Source organism: Ambystoma mexicanum, chromosome 1p (genome assembly GCF_040938575.1).
Source record: "Ambystoma mexicanum isolate Mex_15411 chromosome 1p, UKY_AmexF1_1, whole genome shotgun sequence".
Lineage (NCBI taxonomy): Eukaryota > Metazoa > Chordata > Amphibia > Caudata > Ambystomatidae > Ambystoma > Ambystoma mexicanum.
The window spans coordinates 175,291,720-175,310,786 of NC_090921.1; the positions used below are offsets into that span (position 1 = coordinate 175,291,720).

Consider the following 19,067-nt stretch of genomic DNA (forward strand, 5'->3'; position numbering starts at 1 on the left):
AAATATAGTCGCTAGCCCCATGGTCAAAATCAGGTAGCGGCTGCCTTCCCCTGGTCACATGGGTGGAGGTTACCCTCAGAAAGGGAGTAATGATGCCATTGGATTCATCACAATGGTAACTGGGCCTATAACTGGCCTATCCACTATCTTGGAATGCTTTCTTCCAACAATGTCTAGTGTTGGCTGAGCTGAGCTTAGGTTCCTAATCCCTCCAGTGGGTGGATGTAGTACAACAATTTGGTAAACTCTTCAAACTCATTGTGTCTGGCGATAATGTGTGCCTGCAGTGACATTGCAATATGTATCCCCAGTGAGGAATGCTTGTCTGATAGGAAATACTTTTATAATAATGTTTCCCACATTGTACAATGTGCTTTGTACAAGGGTTCATAGCACATCTTAAAGTTCGGGAAAGACTTTCATAATATTGCACAGTGACTTGTAACTGTATCTGAACATATGTCACTAACAAAGAGTGAATAAAACTGACTCTGCTTTAAGGGGAATATGTTTTTTGGTCAATGCAAGGAGGAGGGGGGGGAGGTTTAGGCTCTCTCAGAGGGAGAGGGTCAGTGTGCCTATGATCCCTAAACTCAAAATGAACCTACTGTAGCTCTGGCGAGGGTTCACCTGGCCGTGGCTGTCCTGTCAAGTTAACTTGTAACTGTCCCCTGCCAAGTAATGGGTAACAAAGGAAGGTGACCATGGGATCCTCTGCATACTGCCCCCAGCCCTTCGTCCACTGACTGAGGGAGGCATCGGGCCACAAGAATCACCCTTTGGCCGTCCATAGAACCAGGCGTGATACTTTGTCACACAGCGAAGAAGTGACACTCAAACTGATGGTCTTCCTTTGTCACAATCGACTGCACCACCAGATAAAAAATATTTGAAAGCACCAGATAAAAAATATTTGAAAGATGGAAGCATTAGGAATGTGAACAAACACACAACGGCTGCACCTGGTGAGCCCTCCAGCTCTGCTGCAATGTTAAGGCAATATGACAGCCTTTAGGGATTCATCCAAGTGTTATGGGGCCTTACTACCAGACGACAAAAGACAGGACTCATGGAAGTCGCAAAGGAAGGATGCCTAGTCTCAGATTAAATCATAAGTGCACCAAAACGTGCGTCTGAATTGGTGGCTCAAAGCTACTATCAGGCTGTTAGGGTGGTATCCCTGAGCAAGATCCCCGGGTTTTAACTGTACTCCATTAATGACATCCTGCAACTTAATCATACCAAATGCAAGACTGCATACGAAAACGCAGCAGAAACCTATTGAGGATCAGTGGTCCTAGAAAACAGGCTCCTGGGAGTAAAAATGCACACTTTCAACAAAAGCAGGAGTTGCTGAACTGGTGGTGCAAGAGTTACAACCTGACATAGTTGACCTTTTCAAATCAACATACTTCTATGGCCGTCATCCCAAATGCAAGACTGAATACGAAACCACTGCAGAAATCTATTGAGGATCAGTGGTCTTAGAAAACAGGCTACTGGGTTTATGCAAGGTAGATATAGCTTTTCTTTTTACAGCTTGTACTTGCAGTAGTCACACGGTCAGACCCAGATACACTCGGCTTGTAGTGCTTTAGACTGGTCATTTGTGAGTCCTGCACTGATACCTATAGCTTCAATCGGCTATAGCCGCTCACATTCCTTTACCTCATTCAGGCAAATAGATTAAGCAATGCAAGTCACAACTTTCTTTTTTTTTTGGGACCATGGCTGTTGGCCTTTTTCTATACAGTTCTGAGAGGTCAGTCCCTGTGGTCCTAAAGCAGCTAATAACCACTCAGAGGATGGCCCCAGAAAGCCATGACACGTGCTGACAGTCCTTACAATCTTACAATGTGGCTTGCATGGAGGATACCTCTTTGGCAGAAAACAAGGTCTAAAACTGGGGTCTGCCTTCAGGCTTATCTTCAGCCTTCCACTCGGCTTGCCCTAGGCTCATCTTGATGTTACCAAGAAAACTCCCAATGGATATCTATGGCCTCATCCTGTGGGTCTCGGACCTGGCCTAGTAGGGCTGCATCATCCAGGATCAATGAGCCAGACCCTTCTCCTCAAACTCTTGAGGGAGTCCCAGATTCACAGTTTTGTACCTTGACCCATCCCTCACTTGCAAAAGAGCACCTGCTCCTAATTGAAATCTGGATTCCTGACACAATCAGGTGGTCTGGTGCAGAAGCCATCTTGCAAGCTTAGGGGTGAGTGGATACCAATCACATCCTTGTGCCTCCATTCACCATTTCCACCTTCCAGTGCTGCACTCGGGTACTCTAAGACCTGGAGTATCCTTTTCGGGGCGCATAAGCCGGTGTGACACACATGCATGTGCTACTCAGTTGCACAGCTTGACAGTAGTATCGTGCCTCCCTCAGCAGCCTTGTTCCCTTCAACAGGGAAGCAATGACACATTTTCCTCAATGTTCAAGTGACTCACGACCTCCACTGCCATTTAATCTTATTTCAAAGATCACATCAGAGGTTCTTTCTCTGTTCGCTTGCTTTACTGAGTCTGAGTTGGGGGTCTGCTCCTTCAGAGGTGCCTGTTGGCCCTTGTACCCCCTCAGAGATTGTCCCACATCCTCTGGGGACCATTTACTTATATTTACAAGAATAATACATATCTAAAGGATTTACATTGGGTATTGATAACAATCGGAGGAGAAGAGTGGGGAGGAAAGGCCATAAATCTGGGAGAGAATGTTCGCTCCCCTGCATATGGATGCATTATGATCCCAAATCAAAACACAAATTTAAACTATTTGAAAACATTCGCAAATGCATTCCCCTCGATAGTCCAGACCACTAGCATCTTAATCTCGGCAGCCAGGCCTGATAAATTTATTTGGCCACATTACCGACAACAGATGGAACCCACGTGTGGGCCAGGCAAAACATTGCTGTTGCAATGGTCGGTGCACCCACTACTATAAGAATTGGCTTTAGATACAGAGATCTTAATGCAATAAGGCCTGTGCAGAAGAATAGGATGTGGCGTGTAGTTTAAATACTGGAAGTGCGTAACAGACACAAACCTGTTCCTTCCCTACTTCAGGATTCGTAAAGGAGGCCAATCTCAAGGTGTCCATACAAAAATTGTAGTATAGGGCACGTGCATACGGGGGGTTAAGATATTCCAAACTTCCCTCAAAGTCGAAATCAAGTTTGCAATCAAGATAGCTCGGGCCCAGCTACAATTGTTGGCAATGTGTTATCATAATTCTCCTGCTGTAATCTACTATTGCTTACCTTTTCTTTAAGGGTTGCAGCTTTGTTGATATTCATGGGGTCTGTTCTATCAAGATTTTCCTGACATGCCTGACCCACAACAGACCCTTGCCCCCATCTAAATTAATCAAATGCACTAAGGCTTCACGATATAGATTTAGGCTAGGCGTACACCAAAGTCTCAACCAATATAATACTGGTTTCATTTGGAGGGGCACAGGACGACCTCCATGTGTATAAGGGCATTGAGTGTCCCTTGAGCTAGCATAATTGTACTTTAAAAAATATTTATTTTACGAAGCAGATATAATCGCCTGTTTCCTGTACACATTTAGCACTGGGGCGATTGCTCTTCTACCATTTATATGGAAGAACAACCTAACTTCTCCACTGTATTTTTCCAGGTTAATTTGTGCTTTTGTGACCTGTGTGGGCAGGAGCCATTCTCGGGAAACCTGACCCCCTTGTAGTAATAACATGTAACCTGCTATAGAAGCAATGCCTTCACCTTTAGCTATTAGTCTTTGGTGTTTAGCGAAATTATGCTTGAACACCATTGACTTCGTTTTTCCTACGTTTACTGTGAGCTTAAATTCCCTGCATTTCCTCATGAACGACTCCAGTGTTGCCTTCATTCCCTGCAGCCTTGTTGATGGCAACACAGCGTCGTCCACAAAGAAAAGTGCCTGATATCGCTCTGTGCTCAATTTAGGTGGATGTTGGCACTCCTCGAGCAAGGTGATAATAACTTCCCCAATGTAGATACAAAACAAAAAGGAGGCGAGGGCGCACCCCTGCCTAACCCCTTTGGTCAGGTCAAGCAAGTGCGTCCCCCTCCCCAGCCAACCAACCACAGCTTTATTGCCCAAGTAAAGTTATTGAACAATCGACAGGAGGTTGCATGGTATCTACAAACCTTATTAAAAACTGTTAAAAGAGCCATTCTTCTAGCTCAACAATAACTTTGTGCTTGTTTGATTTTCTGTTGGGTTACGGAGGACCCAGAACCTTTATTGCCACTTTTGTTTTGACTTGAACTTTAGCTTTGAACAACCTGAGAGTCGAGTATCCAGGAGAAGAGTCATTCTCCTGAATTTTGAAAAGTAGCTGGACTTTATTGTGTTTTGTTGTAGTGGCAGGGATAGAAAAGGAGACTTTGTGACCGGACAGTGCCTTTTTGCTTTGATTCAAACCGACTTCCTGACGAGCACCCAAGTTTCTTTAGTTTAGGTAGGTTTAGAAAGACGAAAACCTACCAACTCCCTGGAAGAAATGGTCTTATCCAACTGCTTACACATTCGACTGTATATGGAGTATTCCTTTCTCCTCTTTAAAAGTCAATTTAGCTACCATTACTACAAACAGAAAGTCTCCATCTTTGGTTTCTTTTTTCATGGCACAGGATTTGTTTAGAGGGACTTTGTCAGAGGACCACCTCCTCCATGGAAACTAAACATTCTTCAATCTAAATGAAATTATTATTGTTATTTATTGTGTTTTAGCTTGCAAGTGTATAAGCCTTTCACAAAACATACATGAAAATAGATAAAAGTCAATTGATAACAAAATAAATTAAAGTAAAATAATCAATCAACTTATTACCACACAAAAACAACACTTAAGTCCATAGATCTAAAAATTATCCAGTTTTTTCAAAACAACACTTAAAGCATATAATGCCAAAATCAATTTCACCACATTGCCCCACATCAATTTGACCCAAAACATCTCAGTGAGTGATTGCAATCCCAAGTATCGCACCCTGGGATCCCTAAAGGCTACGCAATGCAGGACAATGGGCCTCATTACACGGTAGGCGCTAAGGGATTACCGGCACCGGTAATGGCACCAGTGCTGGTAATCCCTTAGCGCCATACTACGAGGTCCCTCAGCGGGTCCGGTCCTTAACGCCTGGTCTGACCAGGTGTTAAGGACGGGACCCGCTAAGGGACTTCAGAGCTAATAACGGTACCGTAAATTGCGGTACCGTTATTAGCTCCTTCCCCATTCCTATTGAGCCCTATGGGGGCTTGAATGGGAATGGGGAATGGTATTAGGCATGGGGACTTACCGGGTCCTCCAGGGTCGGAATGACCTGGTAAATCCCTATACCGCCTACCCGGACCCGGAATGTGGTAAAGGATTAGCCATGCCGCTAATAGCGGCATGGTTACCTCCTACCATGTAATGAGGCCCAATGTATTTTAACATTTCCTCCACAGAGTTCTCTGTACAAAACATACATTGTGTGTTAGTTATTTCTTACCCCATTTGCTCCTCCGTTCAAGAGATAAAAATTGGTTCAAGCAAAAACAAAGGTACACCCCACAGATTTTCGGGCAAGGAAATAAAGAGATGTATTGCAGAGTGTCTCCTCTCTTTCTTCTAAAATTGGTATATTCTTTATAAAAGGAAAACGTGGCCAACAAGTCAGCAGTTCCCACCCAATCGGCCGCAAACTTTTTTTTTTACCACGTTCGGAGTGACTTTTAGTTAATCCATTGAGGAACCTATCAACTGCAGAATCCTGCACAATTTTTCCTATCGTGGCTGCGGAGTCTAGAGTAGCAGATCACTTAGATTTTGGTAAAGAGAATTGTTCGGAGGATTAAGACGTTTGGCAAACTCAGCTAATTTCTTCCACAGAGCCCTTCCTGCTAAGGAAACTAAACCAAAGTCATGCCTGATAAACACATTGGGCATGGACTTGGCCAAACCAACAGTTTAATTCCACAGCATGCACTGGAGAGTATTGAGGTAGGGACCCATGTCAAAAGGCACAATGTCCAGCCCATAAAGAATTGACGACTCTACCGTCTGTAATTAAAACCTGATCAAGGGCAGGAGAGAGTAACGGCACAACCGGGAATATATTGACATGATACGATATGTCATTTATAACGCACCTGTACACAAGTGTTTCTAGGCGTGACAAGACAAGGAAGGGTAGACCGAGGGTGGACAAAACAAACTATCTTACTAGGCCTTGTGTCATTCAGACCGTGCAAGTGCGAGGGGGAAGGAAGAGGAAAAGTGCCAGGGAGGACGGGGTAAGTGCAATGGCAAAACACGTTAAGTGCTGCCAGGGTGGTGGCTCAAGTAAGTGTAGGGAAACAGGGGACTGTAGGGTTGCAGATACAGTCCCTAAGTGGGTGGGAGCCCCAGAGGCAGTGCAAGGGGCAGCTGGTTGTGCAGAAGCCTGGCAGTGGTGAGGCCAGGTAACCAGTTCGCACAGCAGACAGGAGCATCAGCAGGGGAGAGAGAGAGAGAGAAAGCAGAAGCGAAGAGGAAGGTCTTGAGTTGTTTCTGAAACCTTAGCTGGTCCTGCTCAAGTTTGAGGGAAAGGCAGGGAGGCTGTTCCAGAGGGAGGCCCCAGCTGAGGACAGAGATCTACCACCCACTCTCTGAGAAAGGGGATCAAACAGGCTAGGGCCCGACAGGTGAAGCCCAGGTTGTCACACAGACAACCTGGCGTGGTCAGGTTGTCAGGATGGCGTGGTTGACCGTATCGAAAGCAGAGGATACATCAAGAAGAATGAGGACAGTAGGAAGGTTAGCATAGAGATTAGAGAGCATTAATCTCCTCGTTTTTGTGAGGAGAGGGGTAAATCCTACTTTCAAGAACCCTTTCCAGACCCCCCCTAATTGATTGTAATCTTTCCAGAGGCTGCAAACCCCCCTTCCAATATAAGGTTTTAGGACGACGTTTGAAGGCAAAGATTATAACTCTAGATATTTGCCTATTCCCCTTCAAATTATTAACAGTGTATTGATGGAAGAGGTTGAGCTTCCTGTCGAGGCCGATCAGGGTTTTATCGAATAAGATTATATCATCTGCAAAGGCGAGCCAGTTCAAGCTCCATGAGCTTATTTCTATGGGATATGTGACGCCAGATTCCCACAGACTATTCAAATCTGAGATATAAAGGTTGAACAGGGTGGGGGCCAGAGCACAGCCCTGCCTAAGGCCCACAAAAGCGGGGTCAGGGGGTGATACGGCCCCCTCCCTGGTCAACCTAGCCCTCATTGAGGAATCCCTATGTAGCAGGGCCAAGAGTTGTACCATTCTCAAGGGAATATTCCAGTCGATGAGTTTCTTCCACAGGATGTTCATACTCACTATCAAAGGCATTCGGCATGTCAAAAGATGCCATGTAAACCGGACCAACCACACCTTTTTTTTTTACCGCTGCCAACACTTGTCAAATAACTGTGGCATTTAACGTGGTCCCCATGCCATTTCAGAACATGTTGTTTGTTGCATCCAGCAAAGCAATAGGCCTGAGGTTTTTTGAGTCTGCGTTGTTGCCTTGTTTCTAAATCAGAATTATGATAGATTGCTGCCACGTTAGAGGCGCACCATGAGTCTTGTAGATGTTCTTAAATAAAGCCATCAAAGGGAGATGGCAGACCTCAGGATCTTTTTTTATAAGCATCCGGGGGATACCGTCCAGACCCGGAGCTCTGGAAGCCTTTCCAGGCCCTATGGCCCAAAGTGTGTCCTCTTCCTCCCACAGTCAAGAACCCAAATCCCTCCTACAAATCGAGAGGACTGAACATTCAACATCTCGCTTGGGAATAGCAAATTTGTCTTTAAAGGAGGTAATTCATGTGTGCTCTGGTATAGAACAACCCGTTGGCACACGGGGACCTTTCAATTTTCCCTTGACCGTCGTCCAAAAATGGGCATGGTTATTTTCCATCAAAGCTTGGAGTACTTCCTGATTTTCATCAAATCGTTTAGATCTTTCCTTCTTTCTTTTTTTTCCACCACTATTCTATTGTCATAAAAATGCTGATGGTTCTTAATGCAGGTGTATTGGCTCTTTTTTTCCAATAACTTCAGGCAATGATTCAGGGTAGAATTGTAGGCCTCCACCGAAAAAAGTTCAAGCAAATCTCCCTTCCTCCTAACAAGTCAGTCCAGTATGACCACAGTTTATGCACGCAACTGAGTTCCAGTTTACCGTCAATCTGCCCCTCGCAGCCGTAACAAAGGAGGCAACCGGATTAGTCAAGCACATTGGCAAGGGCAAGCGCACGGTCAATACCAGTGGCAGATGGTCACTACTTAAGAAAGGGACACAAGCGGCTCACATCAAGGTCTCAAAGAGGTTGAGACATAGAAATGGTCAATCCACGATTGCTTAGTAACCCTGCAGCAGGTGAAAATCATTTGATCTGAGTCTATCTCCCTGGGCAGGAAAATATCTAAGACCCAGCTCCTCGGGTAATCATCCCACACAATAGATGCTGTGGCATCCACAGAGAGAGGATTAAAGCCCCTTGCTTTATAGTCCCTAAATTTACGACCATCTGCACACTGGCATTAAAAGCTCCCCCCAGTATGACTGTGCATTTTGCTCACTTCTAACCAACCTACCAATAACCCGTCCAGTGCCTCATGGAAGGCTGATAGGGTAAATGTGGCAGGATTCCAATATACATTCACATGCAAAAACTCTTGCCATATTTGAGACGGTGTCACTAAAGATCCTTAGATTGAGTACTGACCTTGTGATGGCTGCAGTCAACATTCAAATCAATTGCAATAGCCAAGCCCCCCTGAGGGCGACCCCTACTACCTCTAGTTGCACTTTTGCAATAGGTATGGAAACCCTCCAACTCAAAAGGGCTCATGGACATAGATTCCTGAATTAAAACTACGCTTACTTCTCCCACACTGCTCTCTCCATCCTTGATTAAATTCACATAACCACACACATTACAAGAAACAACTCTTAACACCCCATCCTATAGGCAATTCTTAGAGGACCTAACTTTGGAAAACACCTGAACTATGCCATCGGAGCGTAATGCACGTAACGTTGGAATTGCCTAAAACCCTTTCAACATCTGACTTCTGTTAATTGACAATTGACCTTTCTACTGCACCACAAACTCGTGGACGTGCCCTGGAATTTGTATTGTACAGTTAGTTCAAGGGGGACCATAGGTCTAGGCACCTGTTGTAAAGGACTCATGGGCAACTCTACTGCAGGGATTTGGGCAGTCGTCAAAGCTGGATCAGGTAACCCTGAACTGCCAGGACCACCGTGTCAGACAGCCAACTCTGACTATTCCATAGAACTAGTTGACACAATTTGTGGAGTTGCAACAGAATTTCCCTGAAATGTGGTAATCTTGCTTTGTTTACTCATTGCCTTTTTCTTGGATATCACTGTCTGGAAAGCCTTACCATTACAAACTGAGGTCGCGTGAGAAACAAGTTGCAGCGGTTGGCTCAAGGCTAAATCATTGACTGATCCGTTGTCAGTTAATGTGCTTATGAACTTCTGCACGCTTTTCTGCTTTTTGAGATTGGGTGCAGGCAGATTCTTCTTTTCTTTTTATCCTGACCCTTTCTCTTTTTTTGTTGCCTCCTGGAGTTAACTTGATAGAAATGATTGTTGTTATTGAGCACGGAGTTGTCTGTGACCGCCAGAACTTCGATAAAATCATCCTCCCTTACCGAGTCATTCTCCACTGGAGCCTGTACATCTTCCAAAGAGTGGAGGTCAAGGAAGGCCATCAGAGTGTCAGGTGTTTCACTTTGATTCAGAGAAGTAGTAGCAGGTGGAACCACCGGAAAAAAAGCCACTTCATCGTCTCGGATAACCTCCGTTATAGTACCACGGTCCAGGAGAATATTGTTCAAGGTGACACTCTTAGATTTAAAGGGATTAAGGTCATAGTGAGAATTCTTTGATCCGGCCAGTAGCAGGGCAACGTTTGAATTCAGTGTGGGTAATTTCTTAGCATTATCCAGCACAACGCCTTTGATGTCATATAATCTCAGCAGCGATTCCAGAACGAGGTGCAGTGCTGAGATTGAAGCTGGCCCCAATTAATCCATCTGCGGCAAAACAGTGGAATTGCATCTCATAGCCGTGTTACGAGGGGTAAATAAATCTTCATTTAGCGGTTGTTTCAAGATGGGCCTCAATTTAGCAGGAGATGAAGCCACAGAATTGTCTAGCAGGAGGCTCGAGGACAAACAATTTGGTTCAGAAGGGGGGTCTCCACCCCAAATGGCCTGATCTAAAGCCTCTGTTTGTGAAACCCTCATGTTCTCACAAATGAGTTCAAAAGAATGATCCAATACCATGGAATCATCCAGAATCACAGTTTGAACCGACTGCAAGCCAACCACTTCAACTTCCTCTGCAACAACACCCCTTCACTCATAAGTAGACCACTGATTATTCAAAATCCTTGGAACATACGCAGGGGAATATAGGTCAGAATCCTTTAACTCCACCGTCAAGTTAGAGCAATATTTAGTTCCAATACCAAGGGTATTGGACATGGTATAATTATTGTTGTTGTTAGATAACAAAGTTACCCTCGTTTTCAGATCAGGGCGGGAGAGAAGTCATCCTGACCACCTCTAAAAATAGAGGTGGAGAACGACTCTGGTCGATATTTAGTGGGCCTCCCTCGCCTCCCTGGTCGTTAAACAGAAGTTCCTGAGAACTCAGAGTAGGATTCTGAGATTAGGTTTTTTAAAGAAGGTGCATTGTTTAAAACTACCTTCTCCGAGAGAACAGTCGTTACCCTTTCATCAGTTCCTTTAGTGCTGCCAAACCCTTTTCAGTGATCATCAGCCATCCGGTATGTAGTTTGGATGCAGGCATGCCGGAACATAAATTAAGTGAATGGAACAGCGCCAAGCTTACACAGTGAACTCTGAGTTTACCAGCGGAAGAAGGACAATGCACGATTTGCCAAGAACTTAACCTTTCAATCTTCTGATTCAAAAGGCCACTTTCACCACTTGTCGGTTTGCTTGACGCTCCACGCTGCACTGATGATTATAACTGCTAGGAAGGGAAGCCGGCAGCCGGGGTTCCTCCCCAGAAAGTAGTCACTGAAGTAAGACTGTAGAACGTCAGTCAGAGTAACCAACCAAAAGATCACTTTCACCAATTGTCGGTTTGCACAGTGCTTCGCTCTGCAATAATTATAACTGCTAAGCAAGGAAGCTGGCAGCAGGGGCTCCTCCCCAGAAGGTAGTCACTGAGGAAAAACTGTAGAACGTCAAGCAGAGTAACCAACCAAAAGACCACTTTCACCACTTCTTGATCGGTCATTGTAAATGAATGGGCCCACCCTTTGAACTGATGTGTTTTTGATTGATAATAGGCAATACAATTCCGAAGGGGGAGAGCGAAATTCAATCCAAGTGAAACTTATACTGGCATGCATAGTAATAAGACTGTCCTCAAAGCGCACACTAAATTGTACCGGAAGTAATGTCAAACCTGACATTTATGCTTGCATTGTTTTTCTTCAGAAGAGAGTTATTCATACTCTGGATGTAAGAACTTCATAACTGCTGAGATAGAAGAAAATCAGAACAGCCTTTTGCAAATTGCGGGCAACACGGTCTACGGCCTCTGAGCAATCCACTTCTAGATGGAAAGTAACCTACATTCTCCTACCAGTAGGCTAGCAAGTCATACTTGGTTAAACACAGTGCCCATTCCATAAGCGACAAGGCCACTAATGCTGTCTATTAGGAAATATCCCTATTCCCTAAATTTGCAATCTGCGCTGTGGAAATCAATGAACCCGTTTGCAAGGCCTCACTGTCTGGACTCAGATGCTAGAGAAGATGCCCAGAAAGAGTAGACATCCCTCTGCTGTATCTCACATAACTTTAGTATTGGGCACTCTTCTTTGCCCTGCATTTCCCTCCTTCCCATGGTGGGGATAACTGTGCTGCTTTACTCAGCTTGTATTAATAGTAAAGATAATGAAGCTCCAGCATGAAGAAATAAGTATTTACCTGTAATCCTAGTTCTCCATCTTGGGTATCATCATTGAATAAAACAATCCTCCCGCCTCCTCAGTGAATCCAAGACCAGGGAGCAGTTATAGTGCAGTATCGGGAGATACATTTCTCCTATTATCATGCAAATATAAACAGAGGCTCAGATGTCCCTACACTGCATGATGGAGTACGGCTGCAACCTGGATCTGTTAAAGTGATAGAGTACTACAAGTAAGTAACATTTCCTTCCTTATTCATGTTGTTTTTCTTATATACTGATATATTTGGGTGTTGTGATCCGTTTTTGGAATTAGGCGGGAAGCTGTGCTACATGGGTTAGATAACCGGATTGGGTCCATACATCCCTTCATCCCCCACTCCCGTCACATCGCTATATTAAGTATTACATTGTGGGTAATTTTGACAGTAATAAGTAACATTGGTTACTAGTGCTCTGGAACTGGATTTCCAGTGATACCAGCGGTATATAAAACACAAGTATTATTGATATTATAATATAGACATGTATGCTAGATTCCTTGCACTTCAAAGCACTGTAGTGACTGTTATTACCCAAATAATGGTAATCCATTTATCACCTTTAGAAGGATGAGTGGCTGAGGCAGCCATGGCGGATTTCAAACTTGTGAATTCTGGCTTACCCTATGTCATAGAGGCGAGGGCCTAACTTCTTGAGTTACCACGTGCACAAATATGCACAACAATGTTTGCTCAGTTTGAAATATCAGATTATAAATGCTGCTGGATTTACTGTCGTATAAACAACAACCACCCCAGGCCTCTTGCTGTGTTTACTCCAAGTTCCTGCAGGTTACAAGTAGTCAGTCTTGATAAAAAATATTACCAACTGAATTTCTTAAAGTCTCACTTCATTCATAGTTGTTGTATAAATGCTTTAGGGGTTGCTTCTTTGGGTAACCAGATTTTTGTGTTTTTGTATTGCAGGGACTCATGTACAGAGGTGTTTTGGACTGCTTTTCTAAGACCATCCGAAATGAAGGATTCCTTGGTCTGTACAAAGGGATTGGAGCTTCGTACTTCCGGACTGGCCCTCATACAATCCTCAGTCTCTTGTTTTGGAACGAGTTGCGCAAACACTATTACCAGCTGACTATAAAGAGGTAGAATCAACGGAGACCAAACTGTGTAGATGGAGCCACAAACCAAACATCCCTGCTGTTGTGAGCAATGGCCCCGGTTATTAGTGGTTTTGAACCTCTTTGCAGCCAGTTATGCCAGAATTTGGACTGAATGCTGAACGTTTTGTCTGCCCCTGGTAATACTTTGTGTCTTGGGGTTGGATGCAAATGAAAATTTACAATATTAACTCAATTCACAATCAACACTACTAGATCCTCAGAAGACTGAATGCATCATTCAGTGCACACACAGGCCATCCGGGCTCCTGATGCTGATGGCTTTCTCTAATCTTTCATCGATTTTATTTTGTAACACGCTTCATGCTTTGTCATTTGAGAACACTTGAGAAGTAAAGATGTCGAAGGGCAAAGAAGAAGCGAGAGAAAGAGGGGGGATTTTAATTCAAAGCAGACAATTAAGTTGCAGTCCAGATTCCCCCACCCACCCCCTGATCAAAGTGTACGAATATTACCAGAGGTCAGACTCATTTGGATTCATTACAAGTTTGGTGGTGCGGAAGAAATGTGGTGGTAACGGAATTACAACTAACACTGAACCGATGTCTCCCAGCAGTTGGCTGAAGGTGCTTTCACCACTTTGGCACCAAAATAGTAGGAATAACGTCAGCTGAATTCCCACCTGCCGTAATTCCTCCACAATCTCGATGGAGTCCTGTGGAAAATGCTGATTAACACTTACAGTTGGCAATCATTCCTCCAGCATAATTAGACCCATTATCTGAGGTGCAGGTTCTTCCTGGCCAGAAAGTATTATGACAAGGCAACATTCTTTCAAGTCTTTCTGAATGTATAAGGGTCTGAATTCCAGTGGCAGTGTACTCCGCACCTCAGAGCCCATGACGTGAATGACTTGCTCCCTCCCGCTTTCTTCCTTGCGATCGGGTGGTTGAAAGAGTCAGTTAGTTCAGGAGGAGTGGTGGCCCTCTGGGTAGGGTAGTGATTTTAACTTTACTGCCGCCTATATGACGAGTGGTTCTGCAAGTAATTTCTTGAAATTAATGTATTTTGCTGTATGGACCAATGCAGTGTTTACAGATTTCCATGCTAATTTTTATACATTTTTACTCAAATTAATCCACATGATTACGTTATTCTTCTTTGTTTAAAGAAACACTCATCAGCGAGGGTTCATCAAGTAATTCACCTTACTCGAATTTTTTTTTCCCTCCAGTCAATGAATGCATGGAAAGTTGAGCTTCAGCTGTACAAGACCTCTCGGCTTCTTTTTCACCTGGTTTATTATCGGGCATCCCTGAATTGGAGCTACTGCTCTTTCAATATTTTATTTTGAAAAATTCCAGAAAATGCCAGAATTGTCCTGGTGCTAATAGACCACTATTGCGGTTCCTGGTGCTGTATAAACACCCCTTAATGTAAGTTTGCCTAGCTACTATGATTTGCCTGCAGGTTTAATTTTGCCAAGGCTTAGTGTACCAGCATTTTATATTTGCTATAAACAGGAAAATGTATACAAGTAAAAATACTTAACAAAAAATAAGGAAGATCAGGCAGATAGGAGCCTGGCCCCTGGCCCCTGCTCCCACATTCAGAGCTTCATGGATTATGTTCAGATCAGTGGTACAAGCACTGCAGCGCCACATGAAAGCGCTCTCATTTTATTACTGCCAGATCTGACGAGGAACTGCAAAGTAAAATGCAGCTCTTCATTTGAATGAAGTATTTGGTTCAAAGACGTATGGATTGCAATCCGATTTGGGCTTGATATGATAAGATACCGCCAAGCGGGAAAGGAATTGCCGTTTTACTTCCTAAAAATCATTTCACTCTCAGCTTCAGAAAACAGGGAGTAAAATATTACCTCATCAAAATATTATCTCAGGTGGCACTTCTCAGTGCAAATCTCTCAACCAATGACACTCCTGGTCAATACAGAATTCCCCCCACACCTCTCGCCTTACAACCCCAGCGATGATGGCTCGTAGTTCTCATCCTTTTTTATAGCTCTTTTGAAGCTCCTTGAACAGCTTAGACACAAAGACGGTTTTTGAGGTGGTTGAATGCATCACAAAAAACAAAACCTTGATTTATGAGAAGCTATTTGATGAGAAAAAGTTTCGGTTTCTGACACTGTTGCCAATAGAACTCTTAGCAAGGCCTTCACTATCTTTAACAACCAGCCTCTGCCATTGTCTCAATGCCCAGAATTGCACATGATGCCTTATGATGGCACTATGCCTGGAAACAAGCAACGTCTTAGTTAGGTGTTTGAGGTGCCTCTTGTTAAGGAGGAAAGTGCCTATTGACAGGTGGTAGCATGTCATGTTCAAGGAGTCCTACATCTAGGATCCCTTCTGTCAAGGGATAGATCACATTTCTGTTTGGTTATCCATCAAAGGTATCAGTGACCTATTCCTGGGGTTAGATGAAAGCCTTGGGTATATTCCTCAGACTGTGAACACAAAGACGAGAGCAGTTCAAGCAGAGAAAGTGGAATTTGTACCAGAATCTCAGTTAAGTGCAACAGTCAAGTGCAACTAACTAATTAGTTTAGCCGGTCCGATAGCACAGCGAGTAGAATTATTATTATTAACAGGGGTGAAGGCGCAAGCCATAATATAACCATCAAGGCATAGTATAACCATTATAAAAAAGAAATACCAACATACAAAAAGAAAAAACAGGAAACGGCAGACAACATGGATTGAAGAGGAGCATCAATGTCCAATGATGGAGTGACAAAAGTCAGGAAAATAGAAGATCTTAAAGATATGATGGGAGGGATCAAATAGAAACCTAAACCCCTTCCACTTGAAAAAAACAATCAGAAGCAGGACAATCCCTGCAGAATGGTCTCCGTAGCAACTAACTGTCTTCATAACCTCCTTGAATGGAATGAATACTGGATGTCCAATGGTATCATAGAGGTAAGTCTGGTTTGGCTGAAACCATCTGGGTTTAGATGGGAGCTTTAGGCAAAAACCCTTGCGTTCTATTTTGATGGCATCCCTCTGATAAGCAAGCACCCATATGAGGCACTTAAAACAATACATTATGTTGTAAATACTACAAAGTCCATGGGGATTCTAGCTACCAGAGACCCTTTTCCATCTGCAAGTCTTCCTTTGGAAGGTTCTATTTGTTACCATTGTACAAGTCATCATTCCATTGTACTTGTTCTGCCACCTACACTCCATCATGCCAGTAGCAGAAATATTTCAGCAATCAATGGTTATATCTCACGGGCTATGATTAGACACATTGCACGCTTAAGAATGCACAACAAAGTATTTCCCTCCCTCAGCACCCCAATAGGACAATCTGCAATTTGAAATCTTGGTGATAAATAACACCAGTGGATGCTGGCCCTACTGTCCCGGGAACGTCCTGAATAAAACACCAATGACTACAAGCCTCTTATTAGTTCATCTTTAACTCTAGGGGTCAGACCAGCAACTGCTAAACACGGATAAAGTAGTGGAAGCTCATGTAGGGAGGGAAAGGCATCAGAAAGTATGCTCCAATAACTAGATTACCACCAAGAATAAAACAAAGGAAATGCCCTTCCTAGACTCTAACTCAGGGGCAATGCACTTGTCTTGGAAGCATGACAATGCAGAGCAGCACGGTTCGATACCCGGTCCCATGCTTAGAGGCTGGACACAAGCATGAAGCATAATATAAGAACCCAATTTAATGTACACTTTCCTCTGTACCAAAGCTTTCAGAGGCCTTAAGGTTCTAAATCACTCCTAACAGAAGCTACTTCACATGTGGCGTGCAGGAATTCAATTATCAATTTAAATATCTGTACTTCAGTCTCTCGTCAAGGCCAGAGGCTTCACAAAATGTCTACAACATACTTGGAGGACTGGCTAATACAGGGACCTGTAACCTGAAGCTTTCCAGATGTTTTGGACTAAGACCCCCACTGTTGACTATGTTGGCAAGGGATGATAGGACTTGTAGTGTGAAACATCTAGAGAGTCAAAGGTTGCAGACCCCTTGGCTACTAGATGCTCTATCACAGCAGGTGGTTATGCAGCAAGTCTTCCAGTGCAAACTGGCCCTGTGTTCCTTAGGTCTCGGAATCAGAATGAACAGGCCATCCCACATTCCATGAAGGTCTGTCTAGTTCTTTGTAGTACAGTTGAACATAAGACCTCCCTTCTTTATTCCTGTCGGTGATAAAACATACCCAGAAATGGCATATCCTGTATAATGCATACCCCTCAATATCGACTATCCAGCAGTTCAGTAACAGGGATGAGTGGCATCAAGCGACTACAAAGTGGGATAATGATTAAGGTAATGCTGCTAGCAAAAGCATGTCTGAAAGGGTGGCTCATTAGTAAAAACTTAGCTAGAGGTTATGCTTTCTAGGGAATCGCTTCCTTGGGTAAGACTTCTATATCAGACTCTGCCCTAATTGTAAGAGAATCTACTCATTCTTACACTTCAACTCTACCAGTCCCAAAGAGGCTGGCGATGGCACACTAGTGTTCTGGAAGTAAAAGCAGTAAATCTAATTTCTAAAGCCTTATTTATTTTATTCATTTATTGGACATTTATAAGGCGCTTATACAACAAGACAATGTTTCAAAGCACCACAAGGCACAAGGGAAGGGAACAAGGGAGAAAAATAAACAATGGAATCAATGAATAAATAGAAATAAACAGTGGTCCTTCTATGCCTTGTGGCATTCGGAGCGTGCAAGTGCAGTGAAAAGAAGAAGGGGAAAAAAGTGGGTGGGGTGAGTGTAAGTGCTATTAGGGTGCCCTAGGGGAGGAAGTGCCAGAGGTGCCAGTTGGGAAGGCAACAGGTAAGTGCATGGGCGGAGACATCCCAGGGGAAGAGGGAGGTCTTCCGCCCAACAAGTAATTGCGGGGTGGGGGCAAAACCACCCGACACGGGCGGGTGTGGGCCCAGTGGACAGAGCAGGGGGTTGCTGGGGCGATTGGGCAGAAGGCCCGGGGCCTATTTGATTCTTGAGGGACCAGTGACGGAGAGGATGGTTAGCACAGGAGGGGGAGCGGAAAGGAGGAGAAGAGAAATGTCTTGAGTTTTTTTTGCGAAACTTGAGGTAGTCTGGTTCAAGACAGAGAGAAAGAGGGAGACTGTTCCATAGGAGGGACCCAGTTGAGGAGAGAGATCTGCCCCCAGCTCTCTTCTTGGAGATGCGTTTGATCAGCAGAGAGTTGGAGACAGAGGATCAAAGGGATCTGGAAGGAGAGTATTTAATAAGAGAGTTGCAAGTAGCGTGGACCCAGACAGACTTGTGGATGATGCAGAGGGTCTTCAGTTTGATCCTTGCAGCAACCAGGAGCCAGTGGAGAGATTTTAGAGCTAGAGTGATACGGTCCCATGGCTTGAGGCCAAGGATAAGTCTTGCAACCCTATTCTGGATATGCAGAAGAGGATGGAGGGAGGAAAGAGGCAGGTTGAGGAAGAGGCTGTTACAGTAATCTAGCCTGGAGAGGATCAGAGCTCTAGAGACATTGAGCTCCTCGGGGAAGGTGAGGAAAGGAAGAATGCCTCTAAGCGGGTGAAGTTGAAAGTGGGCCTTCTTGGCAAAGTCCAAGATGTGAGGAATAAAGGAGAGAGAGAGGAGTCAGATGACCACGAGGTTTCTGGGCTCAGTGGAAGGAGTTGAGGTGAGCCCATAGAGAGCGTCCAGACTGCAGGAGGGAAACGGGGAGCAGGTGTACCGATAGGCAGGATTTTGAAATAAAGACATGGATCATTGGAGGTGCTCAAGGACTAAATAGCAGACAGGCAGTCAGGGATGATAGAGGAAGAAGCGGAGGGGAAGGAAGAGGGGAGCTTGAAGAAGAAATGTGTGTCATCTGCGTAACACTTAAATGAGGAGATAAGGCAGAGATCAGGTGAGCAAGAGGTGCTAGGTAGA

At 44.2% G+C, this 19,067-nt stretch overlaps 1 protein-coding gene across 1 annotated transcript in view; it reads left to right on the forward strand.

Moving 5' to 3' along the window:
* LOC138567725 (solute carrier family 25 member 35-like) overlaps positions 1-18,755 on the forward strand; it is a 328,461-nt gene extending 309,706 nt beyond the window's left edge. The window contains exon 5 of the mRNA XM_069646202.1: positions 12,986-18,755. Within this exon, the coding sequence (XP_069502303.1) occupies positions 12,986-13,165 (180 nt within the window). The 3' untranslated portion in view covers positions 13,166-18,755. The remainder of the gene's footprint in view (positions 1-12,985) is intronic.
* The last annotated feature ends 312 nt before the right edge of the window (positions 18,756-19,067 follow it).